The sequence below is a fragment of the Budorcas taxicolor genome, chromosome 4, assembly GCF_023091745.1.
Source record: "Budorcas taxicolor isolate Tak-1 chromosome 4, Takin1.1, whole genome shotgun sequence".
Classification (NCBI taxonomy): Eukaryota; Metazoa; Chordata; class Mammalia; order Artiodactyla; family Bovidae; genus Budorcas; species Budorcas taxicolor.
In genome coordinates this window covers 95993164-96013768 of record NC_068913.1, presented here as the reverse complement: position 1 = coordinate 96013768, position 20605 = coordinate 95993164, and the positions used below count along the sequence as shown (strand labels likewise).

The window sequence follows — 20605 nt, the reverse complement described above, 5'->3', positions numbered from 1 at the left end:
TTTCCTGCGAATATTTTCTTCCTTTCTGTAGGTTATCTTTTCATTCCGTCTACAGTGTCCTTTAAAGTATAAATGTTTTATTCTTGATGAAGATCAATTAAGTATTTTTTCTTTTGTTGCCTGAGCTCTTGGCTCAGAAGTCATCGCCAAGTCCAATGTTATAAAGATTTCTCCCTATGTTTTCTAACAGTTTTATAGTTATGGCTCTTGTATTTAAATCTTTGATACATTTTGAGATAATTTTTGTATATGGTATAAGGTTTAACTCTGTTATTTTACATGCGAATATCCAGTTTTCCCAGCACCATTTAAAAATATTATATTAGAATATAGTTGATTTACAATGTTGGGTTAATTTTAGGTGTGCAGCAAAGTGATTCAGTTATAAATATACACTTATCTATTCCTTTTCAGATTCTTTTCCAGTACAGGTTATTACAGAGTATTGAGTAGAGTTCCCTGCGCTACAAAGTAGATCCTTATTGATTACATATATCTACTATACATATATATTATATATATCTCTTCTTTCTATACAGTAATGTGTATGTTAACCCCATCCTCCTAATTTATCCCTCCCCACTACGGCACCATTTGTTGAACAGACTTTCCTTTCCCTAGTCCAGCTTTCCTTTGATCAGTGTTGACATGGTAGTTTTTTCTATCCGTTTACATTTAACCAATGAGTAGTTTTATATTTAAAGTATATTTCCTGTAGATAACAAATAGATGGTTTTCTTTAGTCAATATAACAGTCTTTACCATTTATTGATAATTGGGGTGTTTATAGCAGGGGTTTGTTTGCAAATGTTTTTGGCAAAGGGCCAGATAGTAAGTATTTTAGGTTTGAAAGCGATCCAGTCTGTTGCAAATGCTTGACTCTGCCATTATAGTGAGAAGGAAGCCAGAGGTAATGCATAAATTCATGGGCATGACTGTGTTCCAATGAAACTTCTTTTACAAAAACAGGCAGCAGGCTAGGCTTGAGCAGAGGGCCATATTTACTGACTTCTGGTGTAGAATTATTTATATTTGTTTTAACTATTGGTATGCTTGGATTGGGCTTCCTGGATGGCTCAGTGGTAAAATAGTACACCTGCAATGCAGGAGTCGCAGGAGACACAGGTTGGATCCCTGGATCGGGAAGATCCCCTCGATAAGGAAATGTCAACACATTCCAGTATTCTTGCCTAGGGAAGCCCATGGACAGAGGAGCATGGTGGGCTTCAGTCCATAGGGTCACAGAGAGTTGGCCATGACTGAAGCAACTTAACATGCATGCACACACACATGCTTGGATTGAAACCTAATATCTTGCTCTTTGTATCCTATTTGTTCCATTTATTATTTGTTCTTTTTTTTCTGCCTTCTTTGGAGTAGCAGTATTTTTATTAATCCGTTTAATCTCCATTATTGGCTTGTTATTTATGACTTTTTAAGTGCTTGCAATATACATCCTAAACTTATTATAGTCTACCTTGAAATAACATACCACTCCATGTTTAGTTTAAGATCATTACAACAGTACATCTCAATTTCCTCTCCTAACTTTTGTGCCATTGTTATTACATATTTTAATTCCGTATGTTATAATTCCCATAATACCTTGTTACTATTTCTACTTCGTAAATTTTCTTTCAAATAGAATAAATATTTAAAAACATCTTTTATATTTATCCTCATTTTGTCATTTCCATTACTCTTCACTTATGTACGTCCAAATTTCCACTAGTATCATACTCTTTCTGCCAAAGAACTTTCTTTAACTTTTTGTGTAATACAGGTTTATTAGCAATAGGTTCGTTCAATTTTTGGTGTCTGCAAAAGTCTTTATCATCTTCATTTTCAGCAGATATTTACACTGAGCATAGAATTCTAGGTTGACTTTTTCCTTTCTGTGCTTAAAAATGTCTTCTGTTCTGTATAGTTACTGACAAGGAGTTTGCTGTACTATCTTTCTTCTTCTGTGTATAATTTTCCCCCCTTGGTTGCCTTTGAGATTTTCTTCCAAAAAAGAGAAATTTTTAGTTTTTAGCAAATTGACTGTGAGCATATAGGCATTTTTCAGAGATATCATGGTTTCGATTCCAGACCACCACAATCAACTAGTCACATGCATTTTCTGGTTTCCCAGTGCATATAAAAGTTATGCTTACACTATACTGTAGACTGCTAACTGTACAATAGCAGTATGTCTAAAGCCTATATATATATATATATATGTACCTTAATTTTAAAATCCTGTATTGCAAAAAAAGGCTAACCATCATCTGAGCTTTTCACAAGTTGTAGTAGTAATATCGAAGATCAATGATCACAGATCATCATTAACAAATATAATTTGTTTGAAATAAGTTTGAAATATTGTAAGAATTAACAAAATGTGACATAGAAACATGAAGTAAATAAATGCTGTTGGAAAAATTGAAAATACACTTGTTCAATGTAAGGCTGCCACAAAACTTTCGTTTGTAAAAATTGCAGTATTAGTAAAGCACATACAAAATGACATATGATTGCATCGGTAGATTTGACTTTGCTTTGGTTTGGTTGTGTTTATGGGCCTCTTGGATCTGTGGTTTGTTGTATTTCATTAATTTTGGAAAAGTCTTGGCCATTATATCTTTAAATATTTCTATTGCCCCCTTCTCTACCTTCTCCTTGATATTGTCCCACAGTTTCATAGTTTTTTCCTTTTCTTTTTTTTTTTCGCCATTTTGGCCATTTTTTTGTGGGATTAGTTTCCTAACCAGGGACTGAACCCAGGCACCGGCAGTGAGAGCATGAAGTCCTAATCACTGGACTGCCAGGGAATTTCCTGTCCTACAGGTTTAAAATTCTCACTTTTGTACCCTTTTCCCCCACTTTCTTCTCCTTGTGTTTCATTTTGGATAATTTCTAATGTACTGTCTTCTAGTTATCTAGTCTGCTGATGATTCTATTACAAGAATTCTTGATCTTTGCTATTGTATTTTTTATCTCTCACATTTACTTTTTAGAGTTTCCATCTAGCTACAAAATTTCCCATATGTTCATTCATGTTTTCTGCCTTCTTCACTAGATCTTTAATGTATTAGTCATAGACATTTAGAAGTTTCTATCTGATAGGCCCTTATTGCTGAGATCTGGTTCTGTTGATAGCTTTATCTCTTGATGATAAACCTTCCGCTCTTTCTCGCTCTCATTTTTTCCTTTTTGTATTGTCATAATTTGTTATCAAACGCTGGACATTATGTGCAGAAGCCAACGGAGATGGAGGCAAATAGTGTTTATGCCTGAAAAGAGTCATGTTTCTTCTGTTAGGCATTTATTATGGGGCTTGAGTTGAGCTGGGAAAGATTGAGGGCAGGAGGAGAAGGGGATGACAGAGGTTAGATGGCATCACCAACTCAACGGACATGGGTTTGGGTGGACTCCGGGAGTTGGTGAGGCCTGGCATGCTGTGGTTCATGGGGTTGCAAAGAGTCGGACACTAATGAGAGACTGAACTAAACTGAGTTGATGTAGGCAGTAGTTGCTGCTGCTGCTGCTAAGTCATGTCAGTGGTGTCCGACTCTTAGCGACCCCATGGACTGCAGTCTACCAGGCTCTTCTGTCCATGGGATTTTCTAGGCAAGAGTACTGGAGTGGGTCGCCCATGCCCTCTCTGAGGCAGTAGTTGAGCTGGTTTGAATTTAGTTGTCACTATCATTACCCTTGGTGTAGCAGCAAGTGCCATTACCTTGTGCTTAGTGTGGAGTATGGATTGCTGGAGGATTTTCTCTCACAGTCTTGTCTCCACCTCAGCAACAGGCTGCTTGTTACCAGACCGTGTTGGAAGCAGGTGGTGGTCCCTGATTCTCCTGGTCCAGTCTCAGATAAGGCCTGTGCATCTGCGCCTGGGGAGTGGGACCTTCTTAATGTTCCTACCCTCCTTCCCCATACCTCCCATGATAGCCAAGCTCTGCCTTGTGTCTGGTGGGGTTTGAGCAGGAGAGAGGCATGTGTTTCTCTCCCAGTGGGTGTATACCTCTGTTTTATATTGGTGTAGGTTCTTGGACCTGAGGTTTCCATGATTTCTCCCACCCTCCCTGCACTGCCCCAGGAACAAACAGCTTCTGCTTCTATACTTCCTCCTGAAGCAACAGATGGCCGCTCAGCTCCTGTGAATGAGAAATGATTTCCTGCCATCCCCCATCTGCAGATGGTCTTTGCTTCAACCCCTCTCCTGATGACTCTGGGGGCAGGAGGGTCTACTGCCTCTCCTCTTGTGGCTTAAAGCTTTTTTGCTTTAATAAAGAAGGGTCAGATGATACAGACCCTGGTGGTGGTTTGTGCCTATTCCCAGCAGCAGCCAGTTACCTCTACAAACCTATACCCCCAAGAGGGCTCCCTCAGATCTCCTGTCCTGCCCCCAGTCTTCCTTAGGAGCACCTATTAACCACCTACAGAGAAGATTTTGCAAGTGAACAGAAACTCTCCTTGTGTCTGGGACTCTGTGCTAGTCAGGGTTCTCCAGAGAAACAAAATCAGTATAAATACATACAGATACAAATGTATATTTATATATTTAAATATAAATAAGATTTATTTTCTCTCTCTCAGATATACATGGAGGCTGTCACAATTATGGAGGCTGGCAAGTCCAAAATCTGTTGGGTAGGCTGGCAGGCAAAAGCCCCAGAGGAGAGCTGATTCTATACCTCAAATCTAAAGGCCATCTGCTGACAAAATTCCCATTTCCTTCAGGGACCTCAGTCTTTTAAGATCTTCAAGTGATTGGTTATGGCCCACCCACATATCAAGGGCAATCTGCTTTATTCAAAGCCTATTGATTTAAATTGCTATGTTCGTTAAAAAACAAAACCAAACCTCTTCAGAAACATCCAGAATAGTGTTTGGCCAAATATCTGGGTATCATGCCTAGTCAAATTGATGCATAAAATTAACAAACACAGGCTCCCAGTTATTCTAAACTGATCTGCTAGGCTAAACTCAGCCTTTAGGAATTAGTGAAGATTGTAGCTGATACTTTTTTTTACTCACTTCTACGGCCATCACCTTTTCTCCAGTGGTCTGCTAAACACAAAGCAGTCTGTGTGTCCTTCCTCTCCACAGTAGAACTTGTCACTTCTTGAAATTTGGTTATTTGGCTACCTTGTGATCTCAGCTCTCTGAAGGATTTAAGAAAACATGATTTTGTCGATTATTCATTTTTTTCTTATTGTTAAGATGTGAGTGATGTCCTTTGCTGCTTCCTCCATCCTAAATAGAAGCAGGACTTCCACCAATGTTTGTTTTTACCTTGGGTATGATCTTGATTATTTAAAAACCAAGAAGCACAGGAATTATATTTACAGAGTCTAGCACAGGGGTTGTAAATTAGTGGCCTGTAGATTTCAAATGAGAATCCAGGTTTCTAGATTATTTTGAGAAATGGGACCATATGACACACTTGAGCCACTTTTACTGGACTTTTATTGGGCACAAGCTCTCCAGCTGACCACTGTGCCCAGAGTGACACAGTTAACTCCCAACACTGACTTCTCCTCTATCACCTTGGGGCAGACCATTCTGGGACCCATGTTGGCTGCTGAGTCCACTTGGAACTGGGTCCATGGCAAAGCATTGTTCTATGCAAATCCCAGAAGCAAAACTTGACATATGACAACTAAATGTCCTAGGTTCACAAGTGGTAAAGAAGGTCTTGTAACTCTCTGGGAGGAAACGCTATAGTGTAGTATATAGTGTAAGAGACTCATGTGGCTCTCAGAAGTGGCTGCAAAACTGTATATGTGGGAATGCCAATCCAATCAGGTAAGGAACCAGCATGCCAATTTTTTTTGTTTCACCAGTGAGCAGTATAGCCAAAGAAATTCTGGGAGGTAGGTATTACTCCCCTGGAAGGGGCTGCATGGATGCTGGAGGTCTTTGGGCCCAGATAAAGCAATTCAACTGTGTCCTACCTAAGCTGGAGAAGGGCAAGGGTCAGCTCTCCAATCAGTGGTTAATGTGTTCTTTCCTTGGCACATTCCACCACCAGGTAGAACGACATCAAATTGTTACCAGAACTGTAGAGACCTCATCCCGGAGGAGGGGGGTGGGTTTGGGGGCAGCCTATGGATTGGTGGTTCACTGCCTCAGGGGCAGTTTCATTTCTGGGGGCTCAGGGAAGGAACCCAGGACTGGACTGGATTGGACAGAATTAGTTCCTTAACATCTGAAAGTGCACATCATTTAGGAAATGAAGGTAAATGAAGCCAAGGAAGGGAGGCAAGGCCCAGATCCCAGAAACATTGTCATGAGACAAGTCTGAGGGGAGGATGCTGGGCTCTGAGCAGGAAACTGGGCTGAGAGCTGGAGATGGAGAGCAAGTTGGCATGAGACTGGAGGAGAGGATGGATTTGGCATAAAGGGGTCCAGAAGGTTTTAGCTCAGAGAGGGCCAGTCTACCTGATACCCAAACATCCATCTAGTTGTTGGGGAGAGGAGGCTGGGTAGAGGGAACTGACCAAGCACAGGAGTACCTAAGACATTAAATAGCCCTAAACCAGCAACACTTACCTACCTGGGGCTCACATCGACTCTGTAGAGACCAGAAGCTTTCTGGAACATATACAGGGTTAAAAAGAAGACGTCCAACAAATGGAAGTTCACAAGAGCACTTCTAACTTCATGAAAAATAAGTTAATCAGTGAAAGTAGGAACTTTTAAAGAAAAGAATCAGAACTTCTTCTCTTACAAACAAAGCTTGAACCTCTTAGCAATCATGACTCTGATTGCAAGGATCTTACTCAAGTGCCTAGAGAGTTTTTTACTGCCAAGAACGGGAGAGATGTAGCTCTTCAGAGAGCAGAATTGCGTAGAATTCAGTTTAGCTCTAAATTGGCCCAGACAAAGACCAGAGACAATTTTCAGGCCGAAGTCAGAATCAAGTTTTTTGTTTCTTATGGACAGAATGATTTTTATTAAGATATAAAATTAATTCACAGTCCCTGAAGCAGATTTGCAAAATGCACAAAGTGTAAAGAATAAAATAAATAACTGTATCCCATAATCTAGAGATGGTTTACATTTTAAATATTTTTTGCTCAGATTTTTTTGTGTATGTGAATACCTATGTTTTTCTCCACACAAATCAGGAGTCTAGTAACTAAAAAATTGTTTCCAGCTCTTTCCATTTACTCTATCAGGAACAGTTAGCTCTCCATTGCCTTCATTATTCTCTGAAACATATTTTTTAATGGTTCCATAATATTACTCATTATGGATATGCCATTATTTATTTTAATCATTTTTAAACTAATGATCAATTAGGTTGTTTCAGTTTTTCATCATTTAAAATAAGATTCCAGTAAACATTTGTGGGTGTAATGTTTGTGCAACTCCCTGATTACTTCCTCAGGAAGACTTCTCCCCATATCAAAATTAGAGGGCTTTTTTGATACCCATTCTTGAATTACTTTTCACTTCTTTGTATTTGCACTCACAATGTACGAGCATGCTTGTTTCACAAATCGTTAGCCAACACTTAGCAGTTATCATTAAAAAAAAGAGAAAACAAAACTTTTTCTATTTGTTAGTCAAAAAACGGGATCTAATTGTTTTATTTCTTCTTTCCCTACTAGTTGGATATTTCTTCACAGTTTATCAAATGCTTTTCTTTTATGAATTACTATGTTGTGTGATTTACCTACTTTCTATATTGCAGATAAGCACCTTGCTTTAATTTTGAAGCAGTTTTGCTATAGCAGAACCCAAAAGAAATCCTAAAGAGAAACTCATGATGTTAAAAACTTTTGATTTATAGCTTTAAGCTTTCCAAAAATTCCACTGAGGCAAAATGGAAGGAAATATTAATAGAAGGCTCTTCTAGTTTCTCAAGGTGTGGCCCTTGGACCCTGTGCATCAAACTCAGGGGTGGGAGTTGGGGAAGACTCATTTAAATTACAGATTCCTACATTTCTACACCAGACACAAAGAGTCAGCATCTCTGACAATTGGACCTGAGAAGCCACAGTTCTGTAATATCTCTGACTGCTTTATATGCAGCCCAAATTTGACAACCACAATGACTGCTGAGGCAAAGAAACCTGATATTCCCATTCCCTCTGCAACAAAGGGGAGCCAACCATACAGACAGTCCAAACACTGATAAATGGAAGCTGAGCTTCCAACTTGGACGACCTACTGGGTCTTGTACTTTCTGTTCTTTTGATTTCTTGACATCCGTTGTACTTTAACTTGATTACTGCATTATCACTATTATCTATTCAGTCTCTGAGGTATAAAAATGATAACCATCTTTGAGTCCTTCCTATCTCTTGCACTCCTTACCTCTTCTCCTGTCTTTAAATCTCTTTTCCTCTTTCTCACAATCCCTTAGTTTAGTCCCTTATTATCTCCCTCTCTGCTTTCCTTTCTCCTGTTTATTCTACCCATAATCTCTATCACCACACCACCCCCACTCTGCACCGTAAACATCTTTCTAAGTTGTAATGTGTCCAGAAGCCTCTGCTTGCTATGCAAAAGATTCTAAATATCCTCCCACTTCCAATGCAGTCTCTAAACTCTTCCTTATTTTAGTGGAGGGGAGAAAAACTGGTAATTGCAAAGAGTGGAAGGATTGGAGATAACAAGGAAGTTAAAACTCAGGAGGCATGAACGTGCAAGAAGACAGCCAGTTTAATATCCTGGAGATCAAGCAGCTCTGAGTGACAATACGACTCAAGATTTGACGGGAAGGGTGGGTTGCTGAGGAGTCTGAAAGGACAAGGGCGTGTCACTGCCATGTTGTTGAATGGGTCATCTGCCCAGACCCTGAAACAGCTCAGATGTATGCTATTATTCACAAGCAAAGAGCTAGCCAGTATGAACAGTTCAGGGTAACCTTTCTCCATTCCTGGAAAAACAACTTAAAGCAAAGGACAAAGGGTTACTGTGTTGTTCCCCCCATGTAAAAGGAAATAATAATTTTGATGGATTTGTTGGGACATTTTGGAGCCAAGTCAAACTGTGTGTGTGATTGTTTTGTAAAGGTGCTAGGACTTAATTTTCAGATCTGGAATAAGAACAGGTGGTGGCTGATGGCAGGAGTCACAATGGTTTCCATGACAACGGGACTGGGTCTTAGTCATCCTCCCATCCTCCACAAAACCTTCTGCAGCTTTTCTCATAAGGTGCTTATTAAATATTTGTTAAATGAATGAAGAATCACAGAATGATGTGTGTGCTTTGCAATTAAGGCTGCTGTTCTGTTGCTAGTTAAAAGCTTTTAAAGCAACAATAATGCCTGTATTTCCACGTGGTATTTTGCACAATTTGCATATTAACTTAACCTGAAAATAAACTACAGATTCTCATCCCTGTGAACAACCATGTCCCATAACTATCCTCTATTGTGGAAGAAGTATCCAGATCTTTGGCTAAAAGAGCCTTAAAGAGGGGCGACCCTGCGCGGTGTTTGTGCTTCCACCTTAGCTAGAAACACTTGGTTTTTCCACGCTTTCGAGCCCCTCCCCCCTCGAGCTCTCCGCAGCCGCCCACGCGCTGTCTGCAGCTTCCCCTCCCCCCGCGGCCCTCATCCCGCGCGGAGGCTGGAGTCTGCAGGCCCCGCCGAGAGCACAAAGAGCCTCGCCAGCCGGCGTCCCGCGTTGCCCTTGGCAACCATTGAGCAGCGTCTCATTCTCCCTTGACCCTGCAATGAGAGAGTAAACAGGGCATCCATTGGCTGGTAGGGGAAAGCAGGCCAATCGGAGAAGAGGTTGTAGGGAGGCGGCTGAGCGGGGGTTGTGGGGGTAGGAAGCTAGGGTTAGAGGCTACCGGTGAGGCTAGAAAGCCGAGCGTGGTCGGTTGGAGCAAATATGTCTGTCCGGAGGCACATTGGGAATCCTGAGGTGAGGGCCAGGTCCGGATCGGAGAATCGGAGGGGGAGGGCGCACCGGAAAAGGCTCCACATGGGCGGGGAAGAGTAGCCAGCGACTTCCGCCGTCCGGAAGGCGGGAAGCGGCGGTGTGAGGAGGGGTCTGGAGGGGGAGGGAGGCGGGGCGGGTCAGGGGGGGGATGATATGCCTGACCCTTATCTTTCGGCCACAGGCCACCATCCCGCACAGGCTCATTATGTTTGTCGCCAAAAGAAGCAAAATGCATGAAGACACAATCCCTTCCCTCAGAGGGCTTACAGTCTAAGAATGGCAGCTAAAAAAATAAGTAACATCAGGATGAAGCCCGAAACACTAAAGGAACCAAATCAAAGGAGCCATCATTTCTGATTATGGGGATACAGAAAGAGCAGGAATAAGCAGACGAAGCCAATTGGAAAGGATGCAAAATATGACATAAATTTTACCCCCTCCTCGATTAAGACCTTTTACTTACTTGGCAGTTTCACAACCAGTTGCCCTCTACATATGGGGTCATTTCACCGACAAATGTTTACTGGATTCCTACTGTGCAGGGGGTGCTAGAAATGCAAAGAGAATCAGACAAGGCCTGTTTATTAAATCTAGTGAGGAAGACTTATAAACAATTTGAGTTCAATGTGGTTGGAGAATAAGATGTTAGGAGAGCAGAGAAGAAAGCTAGGGAATGAGAGAAGGGGTCTGGAGATGATCTGAAGTCTCAAATTACTAGGCAGATGAAGAAACATCCCAGGCAGACAGGACAGCCGGAGCTAGAGAGGACAGCTGGAGCCAAGTTAAGGAGATGTGAAACACGCAGGTAGACAGCGCCTCCTAGAGAGGCGGGGCCTCTGTGCCTTGCCAGTGTAATAAACTGGAGTTGCAGCTTGTTTCATCTCATGATGGATGTCTATGAGCTTTGTTGAGAAAGCTGTACCTTTGTTGAGTAAGGTTGGATATCGGCTCTGCAGGGGAGTGCCATGATCCATTGTAATGTCTACCATGGATGTAGGGGAGGTAGGTGTGAAGAGTAACACTTTGACCAAGGCCTTTTGACTGCTGGTCAGAATTTGAGAAGCTTTGGGGTTTTAAGCAGCCCAGTGCCATGATCAGTTGCGCATTTTAGGTGATGGTTGTAACCACATTGCAGACAATGGATTTGAGGGGGCCAGGACTGGGGCTAGGGAGATTGGGGTTAGGTGGTTATTATGATACAGACCTCCAGTAAGGCTGTGGAACTAGGGTCAGAAAGAAATACTTAGGGGATAAAATAATCATGACTTAATGATTAACTTGAGAAATGAGAGTGTGATGGATGACTTTGAGCTTGGGCTACTCACTGGTGCTGATGCCATAATGAACTCAGAAATATGGGAGAAAGAGAATGAATAGTCTTAGGAGTGTAGGGGTAGAGGAGCAGGGATGCCCTTTATGGTTGCATATTTGTGCCCTGGATAAAGATGTTCAGCTTACTCTCTTGTTTCCATGGAGCACAACTGCATAAGAAATAAATATTTTAAATTTATGTCTACAACATTAGGCATATCTAAAAATTTTATTTTACCTTCATGTTTATATGCTTGAGAGCTTAGTTAGGTATGGAATTCTTGGTTAGAAATCATCAATCTATTGGAAACATTGCATTGTGGTCTAATAGCACTCACTTTTTGTTGTGGAGACGTTCAAAACCATTCTGTTCCTTTGTATGCCACTTGAGTGTTCCTTTCTGGGAGCTCATAGAATCTTCTCTTTGTCACCAGCGTTATGATGTTTACAAAGATATTTCTTGATAGATGTTTGTTCTCACTTTTTTGGGGGAGAGGCACCAGAAACTCATGACTTTCTATTCTGTAAACATTTTTAAAAATTGTTATTGACTCACATCCCCCATTTTTCTCCATCCTCTCTTTCTTGAATTCATTATTCTTATGTTGCTTCTATATGACTGGTTCCCTAATTTTCTTAAATTTTATCTCCTGTTTTCTACATCTTTTTTTTTTTTTTTTGTCTTCGGAAGATGTAACTTTATCCTCCAGTCTTTCTATTGAGTTTTTAATTTCTGCCATCATGTTGTTAATTCTTAAAGAACTCTGATTTGGGCTCTAATGTCCTTTTTAAAAAACCTTTATTTTAAAATAAATTCACAGGAAGTTTCCAAAATAGTACAAAGTGACCCCATGTACCCTTTACCCAGTTTCCCTCAATGATTATATTTTATGTAAATATAGTACAATATGAAAAGCAGAAATTTGACATTTGTACAACATGTGTGTGGTTTGGAGCTATCTTATCACATGTGTAGATTTAATATAATCAAGATATGCATGAGTGTTGATTTACAATCAAGATAGAGAACTATTCCATGCCACAAATCTCTCCCTCAAGCTACTCGTTGCTAGTCATACCCACTTTCCTCCTCACCATCCTAACCCCTGGCAACCATTAATGTGGCCTCTTATTTCCGTAATTTTGAAAATGTTACATAAATGGAAATCGTATAGTTTGTGACCTTTTAAGACTGGCTTTTTTCACTCAAAATAGTATTATTAAGACACATTCACGTTGTTGCCTATAGCAATAGTTCATTCGTTTTTATTGCTGATTAGTATTCTGTGGTATGGATGTAAAGCAGTTTGTTTAACCATTAAACTATTGTAGGATATTTTGGTTGCTTTCTGTTTGGGCAACAAACAGAGATATGATCTTTGGGGTACAGTTCTTTGTGTGGATGTTAATTTTCATTTCTCTGGGATAGATGCTCAAGAGTGCAGTTGCTGGGTGGTATGGTAAGCTTATATTTAGGTGTGCTTCTTTTTAAAATATGTGGCTGTGCAAGGTCTTCACAGCATGTGGAATGCAGGATCTTTTAGTTTCGGCATTCAAACTCCTAGTTGCAGTATGCGGAAACTAGGATCAAACCCTGCATTGGGAGCACGGAATCTTAGCCACTGAAGCACCGGAAATTCCCATATAGTAAGTTTTTTAAGAAACTGCCAAACCAGTTTTCCAGAGCGGGTGTAGCATTTTGCATTCCCAGCCCTAGTGTATGAGAAATCCAGTGTTTTTACATTCTTGGCAACATTGAATAGTACAAGCATTTTTTATTTTAGTTATTTTAATAGGTGTGTAGTGATACCTCCTCATGGTCTTAATTTGCATTTTCCTAACTGATACTGGGGCTTTCCAGATGGCTGAGTGGTAAAGAAGTCACCTGCCAATGCAGGAGATGCAGGTTTAATCCCTGGATGGGGAAGATACCCTGAATTAGGAATTGGCAACCCTCTCCAGTATTCTTGCTTGGGAAATCCCATGGACAGAGGAGCCCGGCAGGCTATAGTCCATAGGGTCGGAAAAAGTTGGACACAAGTTAGCATCTAAACAACAACAGTATCTTCACAGAGTTCTGCAGTCATCACCGAAACCAACTTCAGAGCATTTTCATCACCCCCCAAAGAAATTCTGTAACCTCTAGCTATCACTCCTTAATCCTCTCCTGTCTGTTTCTGTCTCTGTGGATTTGCCTGTTGCCTACATTTCATGTAAATTGAATTATGCAAAATGTCTTATGTGACTGGCATCTTTCATAATGTTTTAAAAGTTCATGAATGTTGTATTATGCTTTGATATTTCATTCCTTTTTATTACTGAGTAATATTCCTTTGCATGGATCTGCCACATTTTTTTCATGCATTCTTTTATTGATGGACATTTTCGTTGTTTCCATTTTCAGGCTCTTATGAATGCTGCTACTATGTGTATTCATACAGGCATATTTTGTTTTATTGCATTTAGCAGATACTGCATTTTCAGAAATTGAAGGTTTGTGAAATTCTGTATCAAGCAAGTCTTTTGGCATCATTTTCCCAACAGCATTTGCTCACTTCATGTCTCTGTGTCACATTTTGGTAATTATCACAATTATTTCAAACTATTAATGTTTGTTATGATGATCTGTGATCTTTGAGTTACTACTACAACTTGCTTAAAGCTCAGATGATAGTTAGCATATTTCAGCAAAAAAGTATTTTTTAATTAAGATATATACATTTTTAAAGACATAATTCTTTTGTACACTTAATGTTGTTGTTCAGTTGTGTCCAACTCTTTGCAACCCCATGGACTGTAGCCCTCCAGGCTCCTCTGTCCATGTAATTCTACAGGCAAGATTGCTAGAGTGGGTAGCCATTCTCTTTTCCAGGAGATCTTCCCAACCCAGGGATTGAACCCGGTTTTCCTCCATTGCAGACGGTTTCTTTATCATCTGAGCCACCAGGGAAGCCTGAGAGTAGAAGCCTAGTTGAGTTGCTGGAGACATTAAAGTTAGGAGCTAAATTTCAACATGAGTATGCACCAGTCACTTAATATCCCTATTTTCAGTAATGATAGCTTTTCCCTGTGTCTGGAAACTATCCCGCCCCAAGTCCAGAAACCCTTTTCAAGAAATAACTCTATGGATAGCTGCTGTGGTGGGGGAAGGGCAGTCACCCAGTGACACAGAGGGAGAAGGTTTTGTTGATCCAGTAGCTTCTCATTCAGATTTCAACCAGTTTTGCTTATTTCAGCCCTTTTACTTCTGGAGGTGCCTGGAGCTGTCAATTCCTGGGCCTTTTAAGAATTTTTCTTGGCTTTCCCTTCAGTTTGCTTGAGTATATCAAGTAATTTTCACTTGCTGATGGGCTTCCTAGACTTCTGAAAATACATGTTATCAATTCTCCTATACTCGCTCTCTCTTTTGGGGGCTTTATGTCCTTAAAATAGTATCCTTTTAATGAGGTTTTTACTGAGGTTTTGGAAGGAAGTGCATTTGTTCAATATGCTATCTTCACCCAGTAGGTCATGATCTGTAATTATTTTATTTGCTTGTCTATTTCTGGCACATCTACAAGAAAAGATAGGGATCTTGTCTGTACTGTGCCACTGCCTGGCACACAATTGTTCTTTAAATATTTGTTAAATGAGTGAATATATCTCAGCTAGAAGAAGTCAAGGCTGCTGCTGCTGCTGCTGCTGCTGCTGCTAAGTCGCTTCAATCGTGTCCGACTCTGTGCAACCCCATTGATGGCAGCCCACTAGGCTCCTCCTTCCCTGGGATTCTCCAGGCAAGAACACTGGAGTGGGTTGCCATTTCCTTCTCCAGTACATGAAAGTGAAAAGTGAAAGTGAAGCCGCTCAGTCATGCCCGACTTTTAGCCACCCCATGGACTGCAGCCTACCAGGCTCCTCCATCCATGGGATTTTCCAGGCAAGAGTACTGGAGTGGGTTGCCATTTCCTTCTCTGAGAAGTCAAGGCTAGTGGTCACTATTTGGGAATTAGAAGCATGTAAATAGAATTAAGGCTAAATGGCCCACAGAGAACTTATAGATTAAGAAGATGGAATCCTAGGGAAGACAGTGTTTAAATGGCTAAGAGAAGGGTCCATGAGTCATTGGAGAATCAGGAGAGAGAGCTATTATTGAAGTCAAGTGAAAACTGAAGAAGGTAGGACTATATAACACTGTGCAGAAAGGTCATGTCAGTTAGAGACTGAGAAGTAACTGTTATATTTAGCAGTTAGGGGATCTCTGAGATTGGCTGGCTCCTCCAGGAACCATAGTAGAATGATGCAGACAGTGGCCACGTTGCAACGGATGGAAGAGTAAGATGCAGTTGCTTAGTGTAGTGGTTCCCCCTCCCCTGCCACCCACAAGTAACATAGCTAGAGGGACTTCCCTGGCAGGCCAGTGGTTAAGATTCTGCACTTCAACTGAAAGGTTCATTCCTGCGTTCTGCACAGGTTCAATCCCTGGCAGGGAATTAAGATCCCACATGCTGCATGGCACAGCCAAAATAAATAAATAAAACAAGGAGGTTAGCTAGAAAGTAAAAAGGGTGAGATGGAGTTCCAATTATATGTTGGTTTGTCATGAGTTTTCTCAATATTCAGTGGCTTAGAACAACAACAAACTGAAGAAGGTAGGATCATGACCTACTGGGTGAAGACAGCATAGTGAACAAATGTACTTCCTTCCAAAACCTCAGTAAAAGCCTCATTAAAAGGGTACTATTTTAAGGATATAAAGCCCCCAAAAGAGAGGGAGTGTGTAGGAGATGTGATAAATTGACATTATTATTGGTCAAGTTCTGGAGGTTGACTAGGCTTAACTTGGTACTTGGGCTCTCTCTAATGTGGTTTTGCAGACAGATAGAAACTGGGTCTAAAGTTATCTTGAAGGCTTTTTTCACATCAGATTGCTGATGTAGACCTCAGCTGGTGCTGTCAGCCACGCCACCTACAAATGACCTTTTCCACGTGACTTGGCCTTCCCTGTAGTGTGAGCTGGGTCCCAAGAACAAGTGTCTCAAAAGAACCAGGTTGAAGCTGTATTGTCTTTTATGATCCTGCCTCAGAAGTCCTGTGATATCACCTCCATCAGTCACATGCCCATTCAGATTCAAGGGGAAAGAGCATAGACCCCCACCCCTCATTGGGAGGAGTGTCAACATCACAGTGTAAGTGGGTTGGGAAATCCTGTTGTGGCCATCTTGAAAAATACAGTCTGCCACATGTGGTAGCTGCTGCCAGAGTAAGGGCTGCTGCACATGCAACATGGGTCAAGGCTGGTGTTTAAGATCAGCAGAATTGGACCAGATTAAAACTCCCATTAAAAAAAAAATCTTTTAAAATTGATACCTAGTACCTTCATTTTATTGACTTTCTCTTTATGTAAATAAGTAGAGAAATTCTGAACAAAATATGTAATGGAATGTTGTTTTAGTCCTTAATTGTAAATCATACATTGTCATTTTAATGTGAACAACCTTGTGAATTTCATTTGAAAAGAAGTGGGAAGTCAGAAAAGCTTATTCGTTTTTGAGTGACCTGTGATTCAGACCATCTCCCTCATTTTTTTTAGTGATTTTCCTGCAGAAAAACCCCACTGTTGACATCTCATTATTCTCCCTTCTTCTCCAACATCCATGTATTCCCAAATACATGGTCTTACCTTGCATGTAATAGTGATCTGCCAAAATACTCCTTTGATTGTGTGGCTCATATATCAGTGTTTCTGGTATCTTCCATCAGCTTCAGGGCTAGTCCAGACCCTCAGACCTTGCTATTATAAATTCAGAGGTTTCCACCTGGTGCTTCTGTATCCATGTCCAACCTTACAGCATAGGATTCTATATACCTGTGACTCTTAACCATTTGGTGATAGACCCCTTTGAAAATTTGGTGAAAATCAAGGACGCTTCTCCTAGAAAAATGTACATACACTCAAAGTTTTTGCATACAGATTCATGGGACTCATGGACCTCCTAAGTTCCATCCATGGACCCCATATTCAGAACCGCTGCCTGAATGAGGCTGTGCAGTCGAGTAAGAGTTCAAGTTCTAGAGCCAGACTGTCCAGTTTAATTCCAGGTTCTATCACTCTTACCAGCTAACCTCAGAAAGTCACTCCACCTCTTTACTCCCATTTCCTAATATGTAGAATAAGGCTAACACTAGTATCCATTTTATTGGTGGTTGTGAGGATTAAAGGAGATAATGCAGAGAAATGCTTAGCTGAGTGCCTGACAACACAGTTAAGTGCTCAGTAAATGTTAGCAGCGATTACCTTTATTGTTGTTGGGTCTTCTCCAGCAAATAGAACAGTTTGCTGTTCTTTCAACATGCTTTTGGGGCTTCCCAGGTGGTGCTAGTGGTAAAGAACCCACCTGCCAGTGCAGGAGACATAAGAGACTCGGGTTTGATCCCTGTGTCAGGAAGATCCCCTGGAGGAGGGCATTGCAACCCACTCCAGTATTCTTGCCTGGAGAATCCCACAGACAGAGGTGCCTGGTGTGCTGCAGTCCATAGGGTTGCAAAGAATCAGACACGACTGAAGTGACTTAGCACTCATGCAAACATGCTTTTAAAAGTGTCCTTGCTATTATAATTTCTTCCACTTAGAATACTTTTTCCATCCCTTTTCCCCATCTTGTTATGCACAGAACTTCAGCCCTTGAAACCCAGCTCCAGGGCCATTTCTTCCATGCAGTCTCCCCTGTCACCCCCAGTGTGAGAGCTCTCTCTGTTCCAGGTTCCTCCAGCCCTTGATGTCAGTGCTGCCCACAGGGCATTAGCACTCACACTGCGTGTGGCTCAGGTCTCAGGACCATCTCCATGCATCTGGCAGTACTTTTTACTCTCACGCTGGTGCAAGGCCCTGTACTGGGTACCGAGGTAGAGCCTCTGTCCCAAGTGCAGGCAGTGAGGGGTGTAAATGGTACAAAGTGCTATGACAGTCTAGGCAGGGAAGAGATTGCTATCTGGCTGCTCTCCCCGGAGGAGGAATCTTCCTGGAAGACGTGCCTTTGCTGGGTCTTGAAAGCTGACTAGAAGTTAAAGAGCACAGTAGGCAGGTAGATGGGGAGGGTGTTTTCTTTCAGCCCTCCCTAAAGCTGGAAGCCCTCAAAGGGCCTCTGACACTTTGGGTTGCTTTCAAAGAGCCTGTACTAATACCACAAACATGAACTTTCTCAACTTTCTCCCTCCTCCCTCCCGTTGAACCTTCATCATGACCACCTATCTTATTTCAGTATTTATTGGCTGTACCACACAGCCTGTGGGATCCTTTTTCCCCCAACCAGGGAGCAGACCCACCTCCCTGCATTGAAAGCATGGAGTCTCAACCACTGGACCACCAGGCAAGTCCCCTTATTTCATTATCTTAAACATATTTCCAAAGCTGCTCGTTCTGCCTGGGCTCTGGGCCTCATCTTCTCCTACTCCCTCGTTTTCATAACTGCTCGCCTCATTTTCAGCCTTTTATTCAGCCCGTTTGCTTATAAACATCCTCGAACCTCTCCTTTCTTCAAACAACAAAAACTGCTCTTTAGCAACTCTGAAGGAAAAAAAAAAAACAGGACCCAGCTGGCTACTATCCTCCCTTCTCATACACTTAACTTGTTTTTTTGCTTTTCTTGGTGTCAGTTTACCGTAATGGCATCCGCCAGGGTCATCAACCACTGTCGGTTTGTTCAGTCCAAATTCACTTTTCTGTTTTCTCTTTCTTGACCTGCATTCTTGTTCACTTGTTCATATTTGATTTCCTATTCTCTGACTTGACAGCATCAGTCACTGTTGACCATTCCCTTCTTCCTGAAACTCTTCTTTAATTCTCATGACCCACTTTCTTGTGGCCTCTTGCGAGTTTCACCCACAGTGCTTTTCTCCACCTGACCATAAATGTTGGAGATTTTTTCCCTCAGCCTGTACATTCTCCAGTGGTGATTCTGTCATTCCCATGGCTTCCCCTGCTGCCTGCATGCCGACAACCCCCAAATCTTGTTTTTTTCTAGTTCAGAAATCTCTCTTGATCTGCAGACTCCCTAGATAATCCAGCTTACCACTTCCATTTTGGATAACCCACAGATAACTCATTTTCAAACTGCCCCAAACAGAATACATGATGTTTTCCAATATATGCTTCCTCCTTAAGTTCTTTTTTTGGGAATGGTATCACTGTCCTTTGGGCTTGCCAGATGGTGCAGTGGAAAGGAATCTGCCTGCCATTGCAGGAGATGCAAGAGACACAGGTTCAATCCCTGAGTCGGGAAGGTCCTTTCAGTTCAGTTCAGTCACTCAGTCATGCCCAATTCTTTGCAACCCCATGAACCGCAGCATGCCAGGCCTCCCTGTCCATCACCAACTCCCAGAGTCTACCCAAACGCATGTCCATCAAGTTGGTGATGCCATTCAACCATCTCATCCTCTGTTGGCCCTTCTCATCCTGCCCTCAGTCTTTCCCAGCATCAGGGGCTTTTCAAATGAGTCAGCTCTTCGCATCAGGTGGCCAAAGTGTTGGAGTTTCAGCTTCAACATCAGTCCTTCCAATGAACACCCAGGACTGATCTCCTTTAGGGTGGATTGGTTGGATCACCTTGTAGTCCAAGACAACCCATTCCAATATTCTTGCCTGGAAAATTCCATGGACAAAGGAGCCTGGTGGGCTACCATCCATGGGTCACGAGGAGTCAGACACGACTGAGCAACTGAATGACAACGACAATCACTGCCCTTCCCCTGTTATACCGGTCAGTTTTAAAGATTTTATATCTTAAAGACTTTTTAAAACTGTCTGCCTCTCACCTTTACTGCCACTTTCTTAAGACCACAGATTCTCTGAGCATGACCTCTTACCTGATCTTTGTGCCTCCGCTCTTGACTATGATCCTATTAGTTTTCCAGGGTGCTGCCAGAGTGATCTTCCTAAAATGGAAATAGGATCCCATGCCTTCTCCCTAAACCTTCTTCAGTTATTCCCATCATCAACACCAGGGTTCCTCAATTTAAGCACGATCAACATTTGGAGCCAGCTCATTCTTTCTGGGGGTTGGGAGGCTCCTCCTGTCATTATAGGATATTTAATAGCATCCCTGGCCTCTACTTACTAGATGTTGGTAACTTACCCACCACCCAGTCCATACATTGACAAATATCCCTGTGAGTTGGGGGAGCAAAATGGCCCCTTTTGGTCTACAGGATCCACAGTGATCTACAGAATAAACTCTAGGTTTCTCAGCATGAGTACAAGGCCCTTTGTGCTCTGCTCCCGCCTGCTCCTCTAGCCCCACTTGACCCCATACTGCCCAGATTCCTACAGATCTGACAGTTACCAGGAACCCTGCAGCTCCCACCCACTACTAGTTCAGCTTGACTAACTTCCTCAGCCCTCAGGTTTCAGCTCAGAAGTCACTCCT

The 20605-nt window shown here is 41.8% G+C and overlaps 1 protein-coding gene across 1 annotated transcript in view; it reads left to right on the top strand.

The window, feature by feature from the left end:
• Positions 1–9783: 9783 nt before the first annotated feature.
• Positions 9784–20605, top strand: part of CEP41 (centrosomal protein 41) — a 45778-nt gene continuing 34956 nt past the window's right edge. The window contains exon 1 of the mRNA XM_052638996.1: positions 9784–9875. Coding sequence (XP_052494956.1) covers positions 9843–9875 — 33 coding nt within the window. The 5' untranslated portion in view covers positions 9784–9842. The remainder of the gene's footprint in view (positions 9876–20605) is intronic.